At 43.5% G+C, this 21,765-nt stretch overlaps 1 protein-coding gene across 9 annotated transcripts in view; it reads left to right on the top strand.

The window, feature by feature from the left end:
* The window catches only part of agrn (agrin), a 553,557-nt gene extending 539,244 nt beyond the window's left edge, over positions 1–14,313 (top strand). For all 9 annotated transcript variants that reach the window (XM_028807851.2, XM_051931028.1, XM_051931030.1 and 6 more), the window contains 3 exons: positions 7,177–7,280; positions 10,531–10,717; positions 10,838–14,313. In XM_028807851.2, the coding sequence (XP_028663684.2) occupies positions 7,177–7,280; positions 10,531–10,688 (262 nt within the window). In that variant the 3' untranslated portion in view covers positions 10,689–10,717; positions 10,838–14,313. The remainder of the gene's footprint in view (positions 1–7,176; positions 7,281–10,530; positions 10,718–10,837) is intronic.
* The last annotated feature ends 7,452 nt before the right edge of the window (positions 14,314–21,765 follow it).

Here is a 21,765-nt window from a genome sequence, read left to right as displayed (position 1 = left end):
TGATGAGCAGACATGTGACCTCCTGCCATTATTCCCAACCAAATACAGCAATGGTTGTCAAATTCTGTCCCGGAGAACTCATGTGGCTGCAGGTTTTTATTCCAACCCGTTTCACAATCAGTGTGTCATGTTACCTCTTTTTGATCTCATTTAGTTAGCTAGTCCTTTTTTTTCTTATGCATTCAGAAAAGTACAGCAGTGTGATTTTTATATTTATAAGACATTTAGAAATACTAGTATTTGTACACTAAATGCTGAAAGATAGATAGATAGATAGAGAAAGGGTGCAACTACTTCAGTTTCAGAGCCACTAATGTGTCATCAGTAAATAACATAATGAATAAACAGAATATCTGGAAAAATGGAATGAATATAATCATCCATCTAACATCCAACCTGCTATATCCTAACTACAGGGTCACGGGGGTCTACTGGAGCCAATCCCAGCCAACACAGGGCACAAGGCAGGAAACAAACCCCGGGCAGGGTGCCAGCCCACCGCAGGGCACACACACACACACACACAAAGGACAATTTAGGATTACCAATGCACCTAACCTCCATGTCTTTGGACTGTGGGAGGAAACCAGAGCACCCGGAGGAAACCCACGCAGACCACAGGGAGAACATGCAAACTGCATGCAGGGAGGACCCGGGAAGTGAACCCAGGTCTCCTAACTGCGAGGCCACCCGAAAATAATCATGATCATGGAAATGTTTAAAATTAAGTAATAAAAAAACACTAGCTTATCCCCATGTGGCACCCATAAATGCTTGATACATTCTAATACAAAAATTCAACACTGACCCCCAAAACACAGAAACTGGGAAATAACAGCATGCTCAATTAGACTGGAAAACCAATTAAAAACAGAGTTTGGTTGGAGTGAAAACCTGTAGCCACATTCGGTCCCCAGGACTGAGTTTGAGAACCACTGAAATACAGAGTAGCATCAATCAGGAGTGTCAAACTCAGATCCTGGAGTGCTGTGGCGGCTGCAGGTTTTCACTTTAGCCACTTTTCTAACTATTAACCAATTCCTGTTCCTAATAGAACAGACTTCTTTTGCTTTATGTTTAATTACTTTGCCTTTAAAGATGCAGAACTTGCTTTCTTTTTTCCTTGACATATAGGCAAATTAATAAAGAGATATAAAGCAAGCTGACAGATTACCGGTTAATTCAGGGGTCTCAAGACAGTCCTGAAGGCCACCATTTTTGTTCCCTCCAATTCTATAATCACTTTCTAAATCTTAATGTCAATGAAACATGTTACTTATTTTTATAGCTCTCATTTTGTCACTTCAAAAATTTCCAAAACTGCTGAGTAGCACCATTTTTTTCTGTTCAAATCTTCTGTTGAAACAGGTATCATGTGGTGGTCACATAGGTCCATATGGGATCAGTTTATCTGGTCATCTGTTGGCTCATTTTGAATGTCATCAGTTTAGCTTCTGATTAAAAAAAAAAAAAGAATCAAAGCTTCTAAATCCTAGAATGCAAGTCAATTAAAATCAATACAACAAAGTGTGGTCCATTAACAGCAGGCACTAGTTACTGCGGCCCTCCAGGATCTGAGTTGCACACCCCTGGTATATATGATGCTGTCTATTATGTAATGTCTCGGTTGTCCTTGATTTTTGTAGCATTATTCAGTATCACTCCTGGTAATATCACTGCTTTGCTTCCTAGCTCCTTGGGAATTTTTATACAGTTCCCTAGGGTTAAGAGAGTCAGAAGTTAGCCAAGATGGCCCTTGAGCCACCTAAACCTAGCACTCCAATTGACACCCAAATGCAGCCCGCACTCCCTTCCCGCAAGCCCCTTTGCCAGTGTGTGTGTGTGTCTGTGATGAAGTCATACTAAAGTACTTTGGAACAGCTGATGTAAAGACAGCAGGTTCATTTACTTTGCCAGGACAGTTGCTGATATAATCGAGTATACAGGAATGACCATGTGGACCCAGGTGGAGTGACTGCCTCACAATGTCTGTTTATTTCCTAGTACTAATATTTATCTCAGGAGAATAAGTTTGCTTAATCTCTGCTGGTGGCCTCCTAGGTTCAAGACCCTACATTAGACTAGGGTTTGGAGGAATTTCTCATGCCAGTAACTCAACAATTGCAATACATGGTTGCTTGTCTTGTTATCACTTGCTGCAATGCATTAACTGGCCGTGGTTGGAACAGTAGTCTTTCAGTAATCACATTTACTTACACTGAGTGAACTTACAGTCACTAATCAGCTTAACTTGCTCATCTTTGGGATGTGGGAAGAAAGTGGATTACTTGGTAAAAGGCTTTGTACAAAGTGCAGACTGCACTAATATAGAAACCTAAGCAAGAATCAAATCCAGTTCCCTAATGGCTAAGGGACATCAGTATTAATGACTGCAGCACAGTGCTATCTCCTGCTACTTCATTCATTCATTTTCAGGGCTTTGCGAGGCTGCAACCCATAATAGCAGCACTGGGTACAAGGTAGCATCCAGCTCATTTCATCACAGAGCATACCTACTCACACACCCCTGTTTGCTTCATCTATCCATATATTTATTTGCTTATAATATTTACTTATTATATTTACTGCATCTGCTTATTCAGGGGGCGGCACAGTGGGTAGCGCTGCTGCCTCGCAGTTGGGAGACCTGAGGACCCGGGTTCACTTCCCGGGCCCTCCCTGCATGGAGTTTGCATGTTCTCCCCGTGTCTGCGTGGGTTTCCTCCCACAGTCCAAAGACATGCTGGTTAGGTGGATTGGCGATTCTTAAATTGGCCCTAGTGTGTGCTTGGTGTGTGGATGTGTGTTTGTGTGTGTCCTGCGGTGGGTTGGCACCCTGCCCGGGATTGGTTCCTGCCTTGTGCCCTGTGTTGGCTGGGATTGGCTCCAGCAGACCCCTGTGTTCGGATTCAGCGGGTTGGAAAATGGATGGATGGATGGATGCTTATTCAGTTTAGGGCCAAAAGGGGGCCATTGGTAGGAACCAAAACTGGACAGGGAACTCCAGATAATCCTAAACACATAAGTGCATTTAGGGTTTTTGCTTGAGGAGGGATCATAATGCCAGGTCATGCAAACCCTTGAACGGTACACGAGTTGCAGGCTTTCAAGTGAATGGTACCCCATGTCTGTTTACGAAACAAAGAATGGAAGGATTCCTGATGAATGCAGTTTCATTTCACAAGATTTTGTTCCTTGCAGGCTAAGCCACTGTTTATTCAGCAACCTATAAATAAGTGTTATTTCCATCTTTATCACTTCCTGATCGTCATGGTTGTGATTTATTGCCCACAGACAGATTGCAACGCAAGTTACGAGAACAGCTTATGTTAGGTCATTCTTATTTATATTGCCTGGACTTAATCTGTTTATCTAGCTATTTTAGTTTTCTTTCAAAAAACCTGCTTCTGCTTAGACGGATGTCTGTGTGTGTTCAAACGCACATCAGAGCCAGGAACCCCCTTAAAAGGGCTGCTGTTGCCACGGCAACTGTAAAATGTGGCAATGTGATATCACTGAGTCTCCTTGAAACTTTACTTTGGAAAGACATAAATAGCAACAGAAAATGGGGTACTGGAAAGCACCGGAACAGGTGAGCTGTCACTGGGATGCCCAAAGTCCCAAAGGCAATACTGAAGTGATAGTGAAAAATATTAAAATGTCTAGCCAAATAGCTTGTCCATTTATTTTCTGAACCTGTTATTTTCAATAGGGAGTTATCCCAGCCTTCCATAGAAGCACTGGGGACAAGGATGGAAAGTCAATCCATCACATGGATATGTCCGCATACACAATCGGGTAGTTGTTAATCAACTTAATGTGCAAATCTTTCTGACGGTGGAAGGAATAAGAGTACACTGAGATTACCCACAGTGAAAACATGCAGACTGTACATGGACATAAGGGCAAGAGTTGTGAGACAGGCTCGCTGAAAACCACACTGCCATGTCACCCACCAGTACAACATTGCTTGGTATTCAGTAATGCCTTTTTTACATGGTACCCTTCACAGGGTCCTCACTTACCAGTTTTGTTTACACTTTTGGACAGTGGGTATAATTTGCCTTCTTCAGGGGAACTCCAGGTACTTTGTTGCGGCTATTGTAGGTTATTATCTTCAAACATTCTTCTCTGGTTACTGTTCAGCATACTGGTCTGACAGTAGGACCTCCAGATGGGCCTCCACCTGCATTGTACTTCTTTCTTCAACTGTTCATGTTGCTTGACAAGCTGAGATTAAGGAGATTTAAGCCTTAATTACCACAATGTTCCCAGCACTGACACTTTGGGTCTTTTGACACATCTTCTGATCTGCCCCCTGAAATCTGCTTTCCCCAACAATGCAACTTAGTGTTGAGTGTTTGTTTGTTGTGGGATTTGAACCTGCAGGTCTCACTATGGTACTGCAAGGCCACAGCAGCTGTGCCACTTGCCAGATTAACTTGTGCTGCGTACGGGGTAAAACGTACAGACAGCCTAAAAACGGGATGACGATCGTTGCATCAGGTGTCTACAAGAAGGTAAAGTACAGATGTGCCTGTTGTTTCAGTGCCATTAAATCACAACAGCCACAAGGAAGGCTTATCACGACTCTGGTTATTTGAGGTTCCTAGGAAATTGGCTAAGATATTTTTCTCAGTAGTCCTGTTGGTGAGTTTTTGTAAAAAAAAAAAAAGAAAGAAAAAAAAAAAGTGTAAAAACTTTCACGGGGACAGAGTCTCATTTCTGAAGGAATATTCTGGAAGGCAGTAACATGGCAGATGCAGTTGCTGAACACAGTGTTTATTTTGGCAATAACCCATTTGGAAAGAATGCAGGAATTGTTAATTAAAATTATTGTTTTTATTGGTGTCCATGGTGGGCTACATGTATGCATTGTCACGTATGATGGACTCATCTTCAGATGTCTAATATTCAGATTAAATATTCATTATTTGCCTTGGATTTAAAACCACTCTAGATAGTCTCCTGGTATCTCCTCCATGATCTTGAGACCATCTTGCCATGCGGTAGGCAGATACCACCTTATGCTACCACTAGTGACAAGGGCAATTGTCTGTGGCCACCATATTGTATATACAGTAATCCCTCGCTACTTCGCGGATTCACTTTTCACGGATTCACGACTTTGCGGGTTTTTAAATACAAGTGATTGCCCGCCTATCGTGGAAGTTATGTTCCAGACCCATCAGCAACAGGAGAAAATCCGCGATATAGAAAGACCATATAAATAAACATTTTTATAGTTTAAGCCTTAAAATACCCATCCCACATGCTTTAAACACATGTAAACTTATAAAACACACTTTGTTAACACATATGATATGTGGATGTCGGGCTAAGGATATTAGTATCATCTCACTATTATAAAACATTTTAACTTCACGCAAGACAAGACAGTGAGACAGGAAAATTGGTGATGTACAGGATTTTAAATTATTGACAGGCAGAGCGACAAGCAGCACAAAGCCAGCTCAAAGTCCACTTCTCCTTAGCTTTCATTCAGCTCCCCACCCCCTTGACAATGCGAACTGCGCCTCCAGGGAGGGGGGCTTTGAGCGAACGTGCGTTCAGCCCTCACAAAACCACACACACACACTCCTCCTCCTTCCAAACGGCGCAGAGCGGCAAGCAGGCATTTTGGCAGAAGCAGCACAAAGTCCATTTCTGCTCAGCGTGAGTTCAGCTGCCCCCCTTCACAAGGCGAGTGCAGACACATTGACGTCTGATCGCTGCGTGCAGTGTGCAGTGTTGGTCCTGCGGTGTTTAAGAATGTAGAAAGTGTTTAAGAGCATAGGAAGTGTTTATAAGAGTGTGGGAAAGGTTAACAAGAGAGTGAGAAAGGTTTATAAAGCCTTAAAATATGTTTAAATAACAAAATAAATATAGGTCGCTACTTCGCGGATTTTCACCTATCGCGGGGGGCTCTGGAACGTAACCCCCGCGATAGGTGAGGGATTACTGTACACACTGTAGCACTAGAGGCCACTATCGACCTCTTGAACCCTCAGGTACCACGCCAAACACCAGGTCAAAGTGTAATACTTATTTATTTTATAATAATATTGTGCACCAAGCACCCTCCACTCCACACTACTCATACAATACTCAATAATAATACAACTCTTACTCCCAATCCTCCTCTCCCAGACACAGCAACCCTTCCTCCCAGCTCAGCTCAGTGTTCTGGTCTCTCTCAGTCCTTTATATAGTCCATGACCCAGAAGCGTTTCTCTCTCTCTGTCCATGTGACCGTGAACACTTCCGGGTCGGATAAAAGGTCCTTTTCTTCAACCGGGAGCACGTTGTTTCTACTTCCAGGTTATAGGGCACGTAGCACTCCCCTACAGCGGCTCCTGGTGGTCCCCATGGTATCCAGCAGGGCTGTTTATAAAAACTACAAGGTCCATAAGGCCCTGCTGGAACTCAGGGAACCTCCATGCTGCTGGGAGGGCTCCATCTGGCGGCCTGGAGGTGTGGGCCGGAATATTTGGCTGGCCATCCATCACAACACATACATACAATATACTGAACCATTGTTCTCCATTTATGTTTCCACATTATATTTTCAGCTTGCTTTTCTTATATTGGTAATATGACATTTAAAGCTAAATAGAAGTTTGTGTGTGTGTGTGTTTGTCCAGTGTGCAAGTCAACATTGCTGAACCTAACCAAAGGGTAACACTATACTGTAGGTTACCTTTCATTTCCATGTTCAGTTGGTGCCCACACCCCAGGCAGCACTGTGTCCCCCTGCTAGATATTATATAGAGAGTCGGGCTATTAAGTTAAAGTGTGCTGAATAAGAATAAACTGAATTGAATATTTAAATCCAAGTCAGTTCTGCATTTTTCTCCATTTGTGTTTGATGTAGACGATATTTACTGTGGGTGTCATCTGCAGTTTGTTTGCATGCCAAGTATAGAGACTGTCTATGCATAATTGTACTGTGAACAACTGGGACAGAGTAAAAAGCATAAATGCTGTAAGTGCAGTATAATTCTGTATTCTTCATCAGCATTTTTCATTGTGACTGTTTTGCCCATTACAGCTGTAATGCTTTCCTTCTCCACACAGCCATTTATTTAGCCTAATGTGGCGTGACCTTTGGCTTCAGTAAGTTTGTGGTTATTGTTATTTGGAGAACTATAAATAAAATTGATATGTCTCCCACAGGGAACTGAGGGACGGCTCACTGCAGGTGGGAAATGAAGCCCCTGTCACTGGATCGTCCCCTCTTGCTTCAACCCAGTTGGACACAGATGGAGCCCTTTGGCTGGGTACAGTATCACGTCTTTTATTCAAAGGTTCACCTTTACTGTGGTCTCCTCTCTTCTCTCCATACTAACTGATATAAACATGGGCTTCTATGTCAAATCAGTCTGATATTTGGTACTACTCTACCTCAATTTATTAAGACCCTGAAGAGTAAACAATTCTTTTATATTCATCATTTGAAAATTTACAGTACAAAAAAGCTTCAGAACTATTTACTGGTGTGTGATTTTGTGTTTTTTTTATCTAGTGTTTAGATGAGCTAAGGACCAGTAGAGAACAGCATGCATCACTCGTGTGTTTAGGAAATCCTTTATGTTCACGTGAGGCAACTTGCAGTGCTTTATTGTTTGTGCATTGACACAACTGAATTGATCTACCAGTATCAGTCCACACGTTTTCAGTGGACACTGGCAGCTAGAAGCAAATTGACCTTCGAACCCGTTCCTTCATGGCTGCTTTCCAGAAAGCATTTAGTAAAAATTGGCTGTCCTTGAGCAGCTGTCTAATTGTTATCCTTTAAAAGCAGTATAAATATTCCTCACGGCCATCTTATTGTTCCTGCTCATTTAATGTCTATTAACTTAATCACAACAGTATTTTCGAGAAGAGCTCTCAATTGACCAAGCTCAACAGAAGAGGCAAACGATCTAAAGACAGCAGCAGCTGCTCCAGCACTTGCCCTCATCTTCCAAGCAGATTGAAGAATTTCTCCCTTGGTCGTCTTTCCTACTAAAAAGCCTGATATGTTCGTTTTGGCTGGCCTTATGCCCATGTTGTGTTTGTTCATCTCAGGCTTTGCTGTGCTCGTGCGCTAAATGATATTTATCCCTTTATTTGTGCATGCATTGACAAATGGTCGCTTTTTTTTAAAAGTTCCATAGAAAACAAAATATATCATACTGGGCAAAGGACTTCACTGGCAGTTGACTTAAAGACGTAGATAGAGATTATATATAATATAAATCATTCAATGAAAACCACAGTGTGCGGTAAATGAAAGAAATCCTGACCTGACCTGGCAACATTTTAAGTAAGACAGGCCCCACGTTAATGGGATACCAGTCCACCCATGGGCACACTTGCGTGCTCTCCAATATGCAGTTATCCTGGGCTAACTTTGAAATGCCAATTAACCTAACGCATGTAACATCGTGAGAAACCACACGGACAAGGAGAGGACGTGCAGACACCATACAGACGGTGACAGTGCAGGTGTCTTGGGGTGTTTTGAGGTAGCATTGTCAGCTACTGAGCCACCATGATTTCCTAGAGCATCCCATTGCTGTATAGCAAAAACAGATTCATTTATAAAAAGAATTCCAACCATAAAGACATTTAATTGTTTATGCAATCTGTAAAGGCACCCCTTGATTGTACAATATGACTTATACTAATCCCACAAAATGAAGGTGCTCCATTTCTATTGAAGTTGTCATTTCATTTTATTTTTTAACTGGCCAGATTCCATGACAATGACTTTTTAGTGCTTACCATCCCAAACGTAAATGCAAGCAGTTCTTCGTATGTTAAGCTAAGTAAACACCAGACATCTAAACATTGGTGTACTGTATGCTGGTTGGGATAAACATCCGTTTGATAAACATGAGTAAACAACTAGAGAATAGATGTCCAATAATGGTAGATTGTGCTTCTAGACCCCCAAAAGTGACCTCACAATGAATCATGAACATAGAACAAACGAGTGGACTTTTAAAAATGACATGACCTGTACAGGATGTCACATACTGTGGGCTTAATTTGATGATTTATACTACTGAGAAGACATGAAGACCAATGTAGAATGTGTCTGTACGCCGGGTGAGCAAAAGCTTAAACAAAAAGACAAGTTGAGGATCCTGTAGGATGAATGAAAAAATACTAGAAATTACAATGCAACATAAAACAAGTCATAATTTAGTAATTCAAGAAAAGTACAGTTTAGATAACTGGGCTCAGAAATGGAGGTTTTTCCAGTGTGTTTCTGTTTAATGTTGTAATCATGATTGAATTGGTCCTGCGGTGGGCTGGCGCCCTGCCCGGGGTTTGTTTCCTGCCTTGTGCCCTGTGTTGGCTGGGATTGGCTCCAGCAGACCCCCGTGACCCTGTAGTTAGCATATAGTGGGTTGGATAATGGATGGATGGATGATTGAATTGTCCCTGGTGTCTATTCGACAAACAGGGGGGTTGTGGCATGACAAGAGGTGTGACACATTTTCTGCTTTGTTGTTGTTGTTTTATTCAATATTCTATTTTTTTCTTTATTCATCTCTCCAGCCATTCATTTTCTCACCCTCCTTATCTAGACTAACACCATGCAGCCCTGAACATGTCACCAGCACATGGCAGGATGAACACACACTTACACTATGGTTACTTTAATTGTCAATTCACCTAACTTGTGTGTCTTTGGACTGTGAAAACCAGAGCACTTGGGGGACACTCAAGTGGACATGGGGACCAGGCAGTACCCAGGACTTCAGCCCTGATCTTCTTGTTGTGAAGCAGCAGCACGACCATTGTGCCACCATGCTATCCTATTCATCCTTTTTGTTTTGTATTTTGGGGCATAGTGACTACTAGAAAGGTCTGTTTTGACAGTCCTAACACCATTTTTTCTTGGTCTGAGTTAACATCCATTTGATCAGCCTCAGTGAATATTTGGAAAATAGTGACCCAGTAGGTGTTAAGCTTAGTGTCTGACCAGCGGAAGACATGTTGATGTGTCCTCAGCAGCCCTGCACCTTTAACATTTGTAATTATCTCAAGCAGTTTTATTCACACCCTGCAAATAAAGGCTATGAAAAGTGCTGTTGGGTCACTGCTGGCTAGCAGCAGGCCTTCCCTGCTTTGTGAGCACTTTACAATAGAAGGGTTTAAGTGAGCACAGAGGACTCCACCGAGCATGAATGACGTTTGATAAGGATAGGAGGACAGCTTGAAAGACATATGGTAAGGACAGCCACACCTGTTTCAGCACAATGTATTCAGATTTCTCCCATGATCTGCATTCTGAAAGTGTAATGTTGGGTTGTGGGAGGAAACCAGAGAACGCAGATAAAAACCACATGGGCAGCAAACTCGGCTCGGACAGCAGCCACACCAAGCAATGCACCAGCCCTCCTTGTGCTAATCCGTAGGTAACAAACACGCTGTGGCTGTTCTAGGCTTTGTTCCCTCAAGGCCATTTCTAATCACGGCTCTGTCTTTTCCTGTCTTTCTTCCAACACCCCCTTCCCCACCCACACCCAACAGGTGGTCTTGAACGACTGTCTATCGCTCGCAAGCTTCCCAAAGCCTACAGCACAGGATTTATTGGCTGCATTAAGGACGTAAAAGTGGACAACCAGGAACTGCACCTCGTTGGGGACGCCTTAAACAATCCCAAAATATTACACTGTTCAGCCAAATAATACCTGGCATCACCCACGTGTCTACTGCTGTAATTATTTTCTATTTTTGTATACTTTTATTGCTTTTTATATTGGAAATACATTTTGGGGTGATTTTCTTTTTTTTTTTTTCTTTTTTTTTTTGTTCCCTTTTAAAATTTTTTTTGCAGAATCTCACTCTACTTCATCCTGAGTGATCCTACCGTTTGGAGGAGCGCCATCCACCAGATCCCCGGTGTGCAGTTGTACAGCTTATATCGCCATACTTGAAGGGTTCACAGTGACACTGGTGCTGGCGTCTTATTACTGCCTTCGCATTTTTTTTCTCTGCCTTGCCATCTCATTGACCTACAAGCCCCAGGTAACTGGAAAGAAAACGACTTGGTTCCAGTAACGAATCCCTGAAAAGGACCCAACACAAACCAGAGCTGTTTTTTTTTTGTTTGTTTTTTTTTTAACTAAGCCGTATAACAAAAATGAATGAAAACCACGGATCTGTGACTTTTAATTTCTAGCTGCTCACATTCTTTTCTGTGAGATAAACCCCTCTACTGAAGTAGGCCAAGACATCCACTTTCGGGAAGGACTTTCTTGAATACAAACTAAACGCCCCCCACCTCCCCAAGTCATGCAAACTCAGCTCAGGAGAAGGAGCGCATGAATCAGATGGGTGGATGTCTCATAATATCTAATACAGGAAGAGAACAAATGCAAGCACTGTATGTGACATTTTGCCCATTTACAGCTTTCCACCAACTCCTGTTTTGCCAAACCCTGGGCACGGGCTGTCTCTGGCCCCATTCCTGTTTATAAAAATAAAACTTGACAATGTGAATAATGATTGCAGGGTGAGGAATTGGATGCAAACAAGACGAGCAGGCCTACCTGTCGGTCTGGCTCAACCTCTGCTTCTGTGCTTCATCCCAGGAGAGATGGCATTTAAAACAGCAAGATGCGGCTGCTTGTCCTTGTGGACTCTCAAGCTTCACTGTCTCAACCGAGAGAGGATGATGGGATACATGTGTTAAGGGGTGTATGTGTGTGTACGTATGTATGTATGTATGTATGTAGACGAGGGCAAACCAAGAGGCATTGGCTCTGACTGCTGTAATCAGATAAAGTATGAGTGAACGGGGGGCACTACTTGGTTGGGTGGGGTGGGGGAAGTTTGGGGTAACAGTCTGGAACAAGACTGTTCAAAGAGCAATGTTCTCTCCTTGGCCTACTGAAGGGGTTTGCTATAATTCTGTATTAAAACAAACTGTGAATACAAGTCACATTCCAGGCAGTTACAGATTGAGCCATCCTGAGGGGTGGAGGACACATTAAAAAAAAATCACAGCAATGAAACTGTGGGAACGAGGAGAGTCTTTCTCATTTTGCCAACTATATTGAAATGTATGTTTGATTTTTTTCTAGGAGGTACGTAACTCTGCTACTGTGTGTTTAACCCTGCATGGCGCTTTGTTCTAAAAGGACTTGAACCGGGCAAACAAGTTGCTATTTGCAGAATATAGCAATACATTTTCTAACAAAAATCCGCAGCCTTTGGAAGCAGAGGGACTGCACGGTTGAGCTGTACTCTATGTGCATGGTGAGCGGCAGGCATGCCACTGGTTCCTTTTGGACTTTTTTGTTTTCCATTGTGTTCTTTACTTGTTTCTGTTACTACACTGCCTTAATGTTTTTAGAATTGTGACAACACCCCCACCCCACACCATCAAATATTTCTCTGCACTTAATTCCCATTGGAAACAATGTAAGTAACAAGTCAACCAGCATCCACCAGTTAGGAGTTTACAGCCCCCAGACAGCGGTGACCAGTATGTGTCTAAAATGTGTTGTCTGTCAGCATTGAACCCACAGCCCACATTTAAAGAATGTGACGAGCACTCGGATTGTTAGGTGCCACCTTCATTAGATTTGCCCTTTTTCAAAATTGACCTCTTTGTTTAAGTGCTCTCACTGATTAGCTGTTCATATATGTAAAAGAACCTGGCCCCGGGATGGTTGTTTCCACAAAAAAATTAACAAATGTTATTAATATAAATATGCATAGAGAGAGTGATTAATATGTTTGGTCAATCGTGATGGTCAACTATAATGTCCTAATTGGAGTGCAGTGTAAATGGGGCATTCAAATCCATAAATGTAGTCAGTGGCACATTTGAGGACAACCTAATTCTGAAATCAGGGGAAGGCCTATAAAGACTGGGGAACAGCAGACACCCATGTCAGCTTCTGGGCAAGCTGCCCTTGTGCCTGAGAACTCCCTCCCAACTGGCCATAGTTTTCTTAATCCATTGGGACACCTCAACACCTTCTTGGTTATCTGGACACAGAGTGGGTGTAATGACTCCCACCTGCTCATGTTGGCTTTACAGAGATGATGTCCAGTCAATACATGTTGGTTCTTCTCTCTGTGTCTGTGTGTCCTTGTCCCTTTTGTAAATCTCATGGCCTTGCTTCCCCCAGTAACCCTTTATAACAATATACAGTATGTACCACTACTTGGCTGTTAATATATAAACATTAGGAGCACAGGGCTGTGTTTAGAGATAAGCCTGTCCTGACATTCATTTCAGGACCGTCTGTGGCACTGCCAGATACCTCTACATATAGCAGCAGCTAAATAGGAGCAGAAGAGGCACAAAGCAGCCAGCTAGTGATTGGGCTACTGTGGGCACAAACCCTGTGCTAATGGATGTCCCCCATTTTAATATTTTAACTAAGGCAGACATCTTAAACTCCACAAACAGACTCTTCACTGACCCCACTTGCTTGTGCCTGTAGAGATGATCTTTGAAGGACTTACCTTGGAATGAGACCCACTGCCCAGGTTCAAGGACATCCTTCTTTTCTATCTGAGAAGGTTTCATTTTCAAAGCTCAGTCAGAGCCTCCAAGCAGACGTACCCCCAGTGTGTCATCTTTGGACTGTGCCTCTTCCAAATACTGTCCTGTGAAATCTCACCATCTTCAGCTCAAGGGCTCCATAGCATATAACGTGTTTTATGACTACAAACAAAAAAGAAAACCAGGAGGTCATTTGGATTGTGTTTACTAAGACTTAACATTAGCATTAGAGAAGATTCCCACACCACACTGCTTTGGAGAAATCTTAGATGGATATGGAATGACAGCACCTCTGTTAAACGTCCATCAGCACAGATTTGAACCTCTGAACCCTTTACTTTCACTCTGTGTCTTATGCTTATGCTGCACTCAGACTTTTAAGACATCCGGACGGTTGATTCGAGTTTGTCTTCAAACTGACCAAACCAATTAGGAGATGAATTGAATCAGAATGGCTTTAGTTTGTAAAGCAATAGAAGGCACTTGTGACCCCATGAGCACGACCAGACCACACTGTCCTATCAGGGCCAGCGGACACTCTCATGTTAGCGCCACATGGCATCAGTGGCCAGGCTGGGGTGTTCTAATAAAAAGTCGATTTTTTCTTTTGTACCCTCATTTTGGTTTTATTTATGTTTTCATCACATGGTTTGTAGGTTTGGCCTTTGTAAACTGCTGTATTGAGTACCCGAAGGACAGTGCACAGTATATGAGCAGCATGACGTAACCATTACTAACTTTATTACTCGTGTCTTTTGTCAAATCACCATGGATTAAAGTGTAAAAACCTACAGTTGTGTGTGGACTCTTGTTTCATTTTGGATTTTTTAAATCGTAAAGCACAATTTTCTTCGTGAGTCCTTCTCTGGTCTCTTCTGGTTCAAGTCCAGGCTGTGCTAAGCAGACTTGATTTGTGTTTTGTATACGAGTGGCCATTCCCTCTAGTTTGTGTACTAGCCACTTTTCTTTACCAGTCATATCTCTGATGTCCAAGAGATGTCCAGATTCAGTTCATCAGTCAAAGTCCCTGGAGTACAGGCCAATGTCTGCCACCTGCAGAGTAGCTGGGGCCCACCTAAAAGCAGTACCCAGGTATTTAAGGTGGAAATGCCAGCTGAAAGTAAAATATGAGGGGTTAAGATGGAAATGCCAGTAAAGGCTAAAATATGAAGGCAAGGTGCTATGGAAATTCACAATAGGACTTTGCCACAGACAGGCCCATCTTGTATACCTAAGGAGGATAGCGTACAATCTAGTAACAGTCTGCTGTTTAGCGTTCTTGGAGCTGACCTGTAATGGGCATGACATATAGAGCTGACCAGATGGTGGCTCTGGTGCCCTTCTCTTTAGCCAAAATTTCAATAGGTCTCCTCAGAGGGTTGGGGCTTGGGTACGTGCCAGGCTGGTGTTCTGATTTTGCCAGGAGACCATAAAGTATTAAGCTTTCATAAAAAACGTAACAAACTATAATATAACTAAAGGTGCTTTTTATGAAAGTGTTTATAGTGAGAAGCTAAAGACATGAAATTGTGAAAAGCACCAGTGAAAATCAGGACACACATCCTCCTGGGAACATCCATATTTAACAATAAATACCAGGGACCCCCATAGTGCCAGTCATTGGGCAGTGGCTTTGAAATGCAGCCAAGCGTGTCGTCCACCATCTTTGCCTCCTGTTTTTATGATGATTGTTTTTTTGGTATGTTCCTTTCTTTTTTTTTTTTAGCTTTTATGGGTCTCTAAAGGTTTTTTAGGGCACTGACTCCAGATCTTCTATTAGGTTTTATTTTTCACATAAAGTAGTTGAAAATATTTTTGTATTTTCCAGCAACAGCATATTATTCTTTTGTGGGTAGCGACATCCCTTTGCTTGTGTCAGGTGACGTCATCAGCGTGCCCGTATGAAAGCTGGCATTGGCCATGACAGTGTGCCCGAGATTGTGGACACTTTCAATCTCTCTTTGTTATTTTTGGAAGTTCTGGTTCCGTTTTGCATTCAGGTTTAGTGATTTGGCTTTGGTTCCTACATTTCTCAGTTACACCTTTTTGGCTTGTTTGTTGACTGTGTGTCACCTCCAGGTGTGCTGACTGAACAGGGAGACAACAGTATAAAGCTGAATTAGAAACGGGAGAGAATAAAGCCAGAAACCTGGCCGAGGTCGAAACCAGGAAGACTTCAAATTTGTGGACAAGAAGAAAGAGAGGATTGTTGACTTTAGGAAGGCCCATACTGTCCACACCCCGCTGCACATGTAGGGGCAATTGGTCAAGAACACCAGATGTCTTGGTGTGCACCTGGCAGCTGATCTTGCTTGGTCAATTAATACCACCTCTATAGCCAAGAAGGTACAGCTGTGTCTCCACTTCCTAAAGAAGGCAAGCCAATCCCTCGATTCTCATCAATTCTACAGGGGCACCAGCGACTCTGTTCTGACCAGCTGCATCATTGACTGGTTTAGGAACTGCAGCAGAGGAGATCATTGGGACCTTCCCGCCTTCTGTTAAACACATCTTTATAAAGCATTGCATCCACAAAGCCTACTGCATTTTGGAGAACTGCTCCCACCCCTCCCACGGCAGAAGGTACTGTGGCATCAAAGCCAGTTCTAACAGGTTCTGCAACAGTTTTTACCCCTTGGAGGTTCGGGCTCTGAACTCTGTGCTGCCCCCTGCCTTCAGATCTGCACCAGGTAGTTTATTTATATGCAGTACATTTGTTCCAATTCTTTTTTAGTGTTAGTTGTTGTTCTTATTTATTACTATGTATTCACTTACCACTTTCTTTCTTTCTTTCTTTCTTTCTTTCTTTCTTTCTTTCTTTCTTTCTTTCTCTGTTGTTCTTTAATTGTTGTGCACTTGTCATGTGTTTATGTTACATTGCGGTCCTGGAGGTCGTTGCTTTGTCCCACTGTATGCCACAATACGATGTATGGATGGTATGACAATCAAGACACCTGACTTGACCTGACTAAAAACTGCAGCGGCCCCTGCACGGACCCCTGCTGGATACCACTCTTTAACATCAAGACATACCAATAAGGTCCCTCACACCATTGCCCTCTGCTTCCTGTGTCTGAGCCAATTCCGTGCCCATCTACGTGCCCGCACCCTGAACTCCCACCTCTTTTAGTCTGATGCCCAGCGTCTCATCTGGGACCTCATCACATGTTCTGACTTCCTTTGAAACTTGCACACCATTACATGCTGAACATTGTTGTTTACAGCTTCACGTCTGTTATATTGGGGGGGGGGGGGGGTTCCAAAAGTCCAACCACTTTAATAAAAATAAAAGTGATTACCCCCATTTTTTTTCCTCAGAAACTTTATTCATTCTCTACTTCTCCACATAATCACCGCCAACCTTGGTGTACTTTTGCACTCTGTGTCTGCATTTTTCTTGACGCTGGAGGAAGAATGAATCGTCTTTTTTCAGCTTTGCCTGCTCTTCATTCACTGCCTCGTTCACGTCTTCTTGATCTTTGTAGCTTTTTCCATGCATGTTGGCCTTGATTTTGTGGAAGAGCCAGAAATCACAAGGGGCCAGGTCAGGGGAGTAGGGTGGGGCATCCAAAAGACTGATCCCAGAGGCACCAGTGAAGAAGAGGAAGGTGTCTGGGTGGCTCGATGTACAGGAGCATTGTCCTGTGAAGGAACCAGTTGCTCAACTTGCCCTTGGAGGCAACCTTTTGAGATTTTAGAAAACTGTAATCCAACATTTCTTTTGTGTAGACGTCTGAAACCTGGCACACCACTTCAGGAGAGTTCTTGAAATCAGTGCTTGGCCACCATGATGAGCTTCCAGCTTTTTGAAGCTTTCTTCTGTCATTAAACCCCAATAAAAAGGTGGTAGAGCATGAGCACTTGTTTGTTCTCATTGGAGAACTTCAGTCGCGGGTTCACTTCTACCTTCATTTCTGGTATCCATGATGATCTATGAACCTGAAGGTTTCAGGACATTTTTGTAAATAGTTGAATAAGATTCCCTGAAAAAATCAACCATAGGGAACAAATTCAAAAGTCCACATGAATGTACTTTTTGGAGCTCCTCTTGTATTTATCTGGACATCTCACTCCAATGGGCGGCACGGTGGCGCAGTGGGTAGCGCTGCTGCCTCGCAGTTGGGAGATCTGGGGACCTGGGTTCGATTCCCGGGTCCTCCCTGCGTGGAGTTTGCATGTTCTCCCCGTGTCTGCGTGGGTTTCCTCCGGGTGCTCCGGTTTCCTCCCACATTCCAAAGACATGCAGGTGAGGTGGATTGGCGATTCTAAATTGGCCCTAGTGTGTGCTTGGTGTGTGGGTGTGTTTGTGTGTGTCCTGCGGTGGGTTGGCACCCTGCCCGGGATTGTTTCCTGCCTTGTGCCCTGTGTTGGCTGGGATTGGCTCCAGCAGACCCCCGTGACCCTGTGTTCGGATTCAGCGGGTTGGAAACTGGATGGATGGATGGATGGATCTCACTCCATAACCTTTCGTGTCTGTCTAGTGTTCCTTCATGTCTTTATTACACTATGGCCCCTTCAGACACTGACTGCTTACAGCCTTTCTGGGGTGAGACTGAAGTGAGATCCCTGAAGGCACATGGAGTGTAGGGGTGCCCCCTTGTGGTGGAAGTGTCAACTACAAGTCACTTCAGGCCTGTTTCTGGAGGTCACACAGGTGGCTCCCCAGGCACACGGAGCCTTAATCACAAACTTCCACCTTTGGCGCTGGTGGCTGAGAGGAATGGCTGCCCAGGGATGCAATCCCGTCATGTAACTCTTGCTCAGCGCCTGTTTCCTGCAGCAGCGTTCAGGAAGCTTTAACAATGTGCTCGTGCACTCGCTTCCTGCTTGGAGGTACGGAGTGACATATGCCATACATCACATCAGTGACACATACAGTGCTTCCTGCTGAAGCCAGGCACTGGGAAAGTTTCAAGTGAAAGGGAAGCCGCACAGGACTTGATGTGAACTCCCCAATCTCCCCCAAGCTGCTAACATGACTTTTGCTTCCAGCTTTCCGCTATGCTGATGTCATGCAGGGCTGTAGCTTGGCTTTCCCTCCATGGAGCTGCTTAACCAGCTGGTGGGCTCAGTGCGGCCGCAGGGCCTTCAGTGCACTTGTATTGGTGCGCATAGTCGCGGTCTGTTAGGATAAAGCTGTAAGTGACTTCCGTGTGCAGTGCTCTCCCAGGACACGGGCAATCAGAGAGAAAGAGCCGCCCAGTTCAGTGATAGTGGACACTTAAGAAAACAATCTCCTCTGTTTACCCTCCTGGCATCCTCTCAGAACTGAGAGAAAATCTTTACCTTAATGAAAAAGTTAGGTTATTTTTTTACATCTAGTGCAAGAACCATCTGTTAGAAAAGACAAAAGAGAGGACTGTCGACTTGCTGTTCACTGCCACCGTGTGTTGAGGGCTCTGTGGAGGAGCTGCTCAGTAGCACCTGGTCTACCAACACCAGCTCTTTTGAGGCTCCACTTCATAAAGAGTAACTTTGGTATTTTTCAAGTCAAAATTTCTTCACATCATGGTATATATGCATTTGCCACGCAAAATTGTGTTCTAAAGTTACCGTATATACTTGCGGATAAGTCGGGACTTGATTTTATTGTATAATTTCTGGTATTTTATAATGTTGGTCGTATACCTCAAATGCGGAAAACTCACCCTTGTGGTCCATTGGAGATTACGATATGCTAACGCCCTCCTGAGAGAGTCACCATGGAGCACACGGCCTTTTTTCTGTGGGTGCGGCAATGTGCTGTATCAGCGTGCGCTCCTAACCTCTCGCTCTGTTTTGCCCACGTGACCACACGGTAAGACCTGAACTATTCTGAAGCGACGTTTGCACTGATTTGTGTTTTTCGTACCTCACCTCCTAACACACCTTTATCATAAGAGCATCCCTTATCTACGATGGAGCGTTCGATCAGAAGAAAATAAGAAGCTGCTTTTAAGTTAAATGTCTTTGAAGTAGCAAAAGAAATTGGCAACTGCGCTGCTGTAACAAAATTCAATGTGTCTGAGAAACTGATCTGAGATTGGAGGAGGTGAGAAGATGTAAAAAAAAAAAAAATTAAGTGTCGTATTTTTGAACGGGCGTATAAGTCGGGGTCTGATTTTATGATTGATTTTTCGGGTTTCAAGACCCGACTTATATGTGAGTATATATACGATAAGTGTTTTCTATGAATTAAAAAAAAAAATACAAAGCCAGTCCTGGCATCTGATAATGGAAACTTATGAGACACGGGGCACCACTGGAAAATCAAAACCTAAAAACGAACCGAGGGGCAAAGGTTTCGATACAACAAGCCTCCTGCGTTTCCAGCGGGTGTTTGTGATAACCAAAGGGATCTGGAAATCACCGATTGCTCGCGTACTCCTGATACCGTCTTCCTTGAGGTGAGGTGAGGAGGATGTGTTTTCTGTTTGCTTGTGTGATGCCAGTGAGGAGTTCTCACATAAACACAAAAGTAAATCAGCACAAGAGGAGCGAACAGCTTAGTGGGATTTGGGCTTTCGAGAAGATGCGACGACGCGAAGGTGAAAGGGGGCTGCGAAGGAGGACGAGCGCTGAGGTGGCACACAGGCAGATACAGTTTAGAACTTGTTACGGGTAAAAACATTTGGAGGTTTTTCTTTACACAGAGGACCACAGACACATGGAATAAGTGACCAAGACAGTAGAACTTTAGGGACCTCCGGAACTGGAATTGATGTAATTCTGGAAGAATTAAGTGGACAGGACTGGTGAGTTTGGTTGGTCTGAATGGCCTGCCCTTGTTCTAATATGTACAGTCGGTCTTAGTTAAAAATGCTGGATTTTTATTTTGTTAGAAAATGACACATACCAGCTATTTTACAATGTGTGTGTAATCTCAAGGTGCGGCTTCATATTTGGTATTTGGTAAGTTTTTAGGCTTCTGTTTTCCAAATGTCCCGTAGATTCCATTATGAACCGCCAGGACTGGCTGTGTATTTTTAAAGTGTAAAGAAACTGCTTAAGTTCAGAACACAATCTTGGGTGGCAAATGCATATACACCATGTTTGTGAGGAAATAACTTGGACTTTAAAATGGCTGTAGGGAACAAGTCTCCTCCTTCACCTTCTACCAAGGAGAGTGTCCTGAAGAGTCTGGTACATCATAATAATTATAATTAATTACATTTATATCACACTTTTCTTGCTACTCAAAACACTTTACACAGACAGAGGGGTACCACTTCGACCACCACCAAGACGCCACACCAGTACGCTCTTCACATGTTAGCTATCAGGTGGAGAAGGGCTGAGAGAGACCGTTAGCCAGTAAGGGACATGAGATGATAAGGGGGTCAGAATGGATGAGGACGTGATGGGCAATTTAGCCAGGGCATCAGGAAATACTCCACTCTTTTCACAAGATGCCCAGGGGTCTTTTATGACCACAGAGAGTCAGGACCTCCATTTTACATGTCATGTGAAGGACAGTGCCAACTTTTACAGCACAGTGTCTCCATCACTGGGGCATTGGGCTCCACATTCAGACCACAAGGTATGTGCCCCCTGATGGACACACCAACACCTCTTCCAGCAGCAACCCAAGCTTTTCCTAGATGGTCTCCCATTGAATTCCTGGCCGAGCCTGAGCCTGCTTATCTTCAAGTGGATGACCTGTTCTGAAGTGCAGGTGGTATGGCTGCTGCTTGTATGGGAATTGTAGAACATAAGAAATTTGAGACATGAGAGGAGACCATTCAATCCATCAGGGACCAGAGTATTCTAGCCAGTTCTGCCAGATTGTGCAACTACATCTGTCCACAGGCCACAAGGCTTCTCAGCACCAACATGTTTCTGTTCGCATTAATGGGTGTCAGTGCATCGCCATGCTTGACTTCATGTGTGACTTTTGTGTTTAATCTTAATGATGGACTGTCTTGTTTTTCACTATGTGTAACACACGGGGGTTCTGCACATATTTTAATGCGTAGTCACATATGACCGCTCACAGGACCCCATCATGACTCCTGCATTCCAGGAGCCTCATTTGCAAAACTTGCACACAAAAAAAATAAGAGGGTTGACATGTGGGTGTGCAACTTCAGGATTTAGATAAGAAAGGTTGATGGGTGAGCGTGCTTACATCTACAGCGACTGAACCAAGTGGACGTCACATCTTGGATAAACTGGGGGAGGACGACACCCTTAATAAAGTAGGGAAATGCATCCAAATGTCGACTCGCACACAAAGTAATTCATTATTATTAATAGAATGTGGC

This window comes from Erpetoichthys calabaricus, chromosome 8 (genome assembly GCF_900747795.2).
Source record: "Erpetoichthys calabaricus chromosome 8, fErpCal1.3, whole genome shotgun sequence".
Lineage (NCBI taxonomy): Eukaryota > Metazoa > Chordata > Cladistia > Polypteriformes > Polypteridae > Erpetoichthys > Erpetoichthys calabaricus.
The sequence above is the reverse complement of the archived record's forward strand: the minus strand, read 5'-3'. Positions and strand labels throughout refer to the sequence as shown.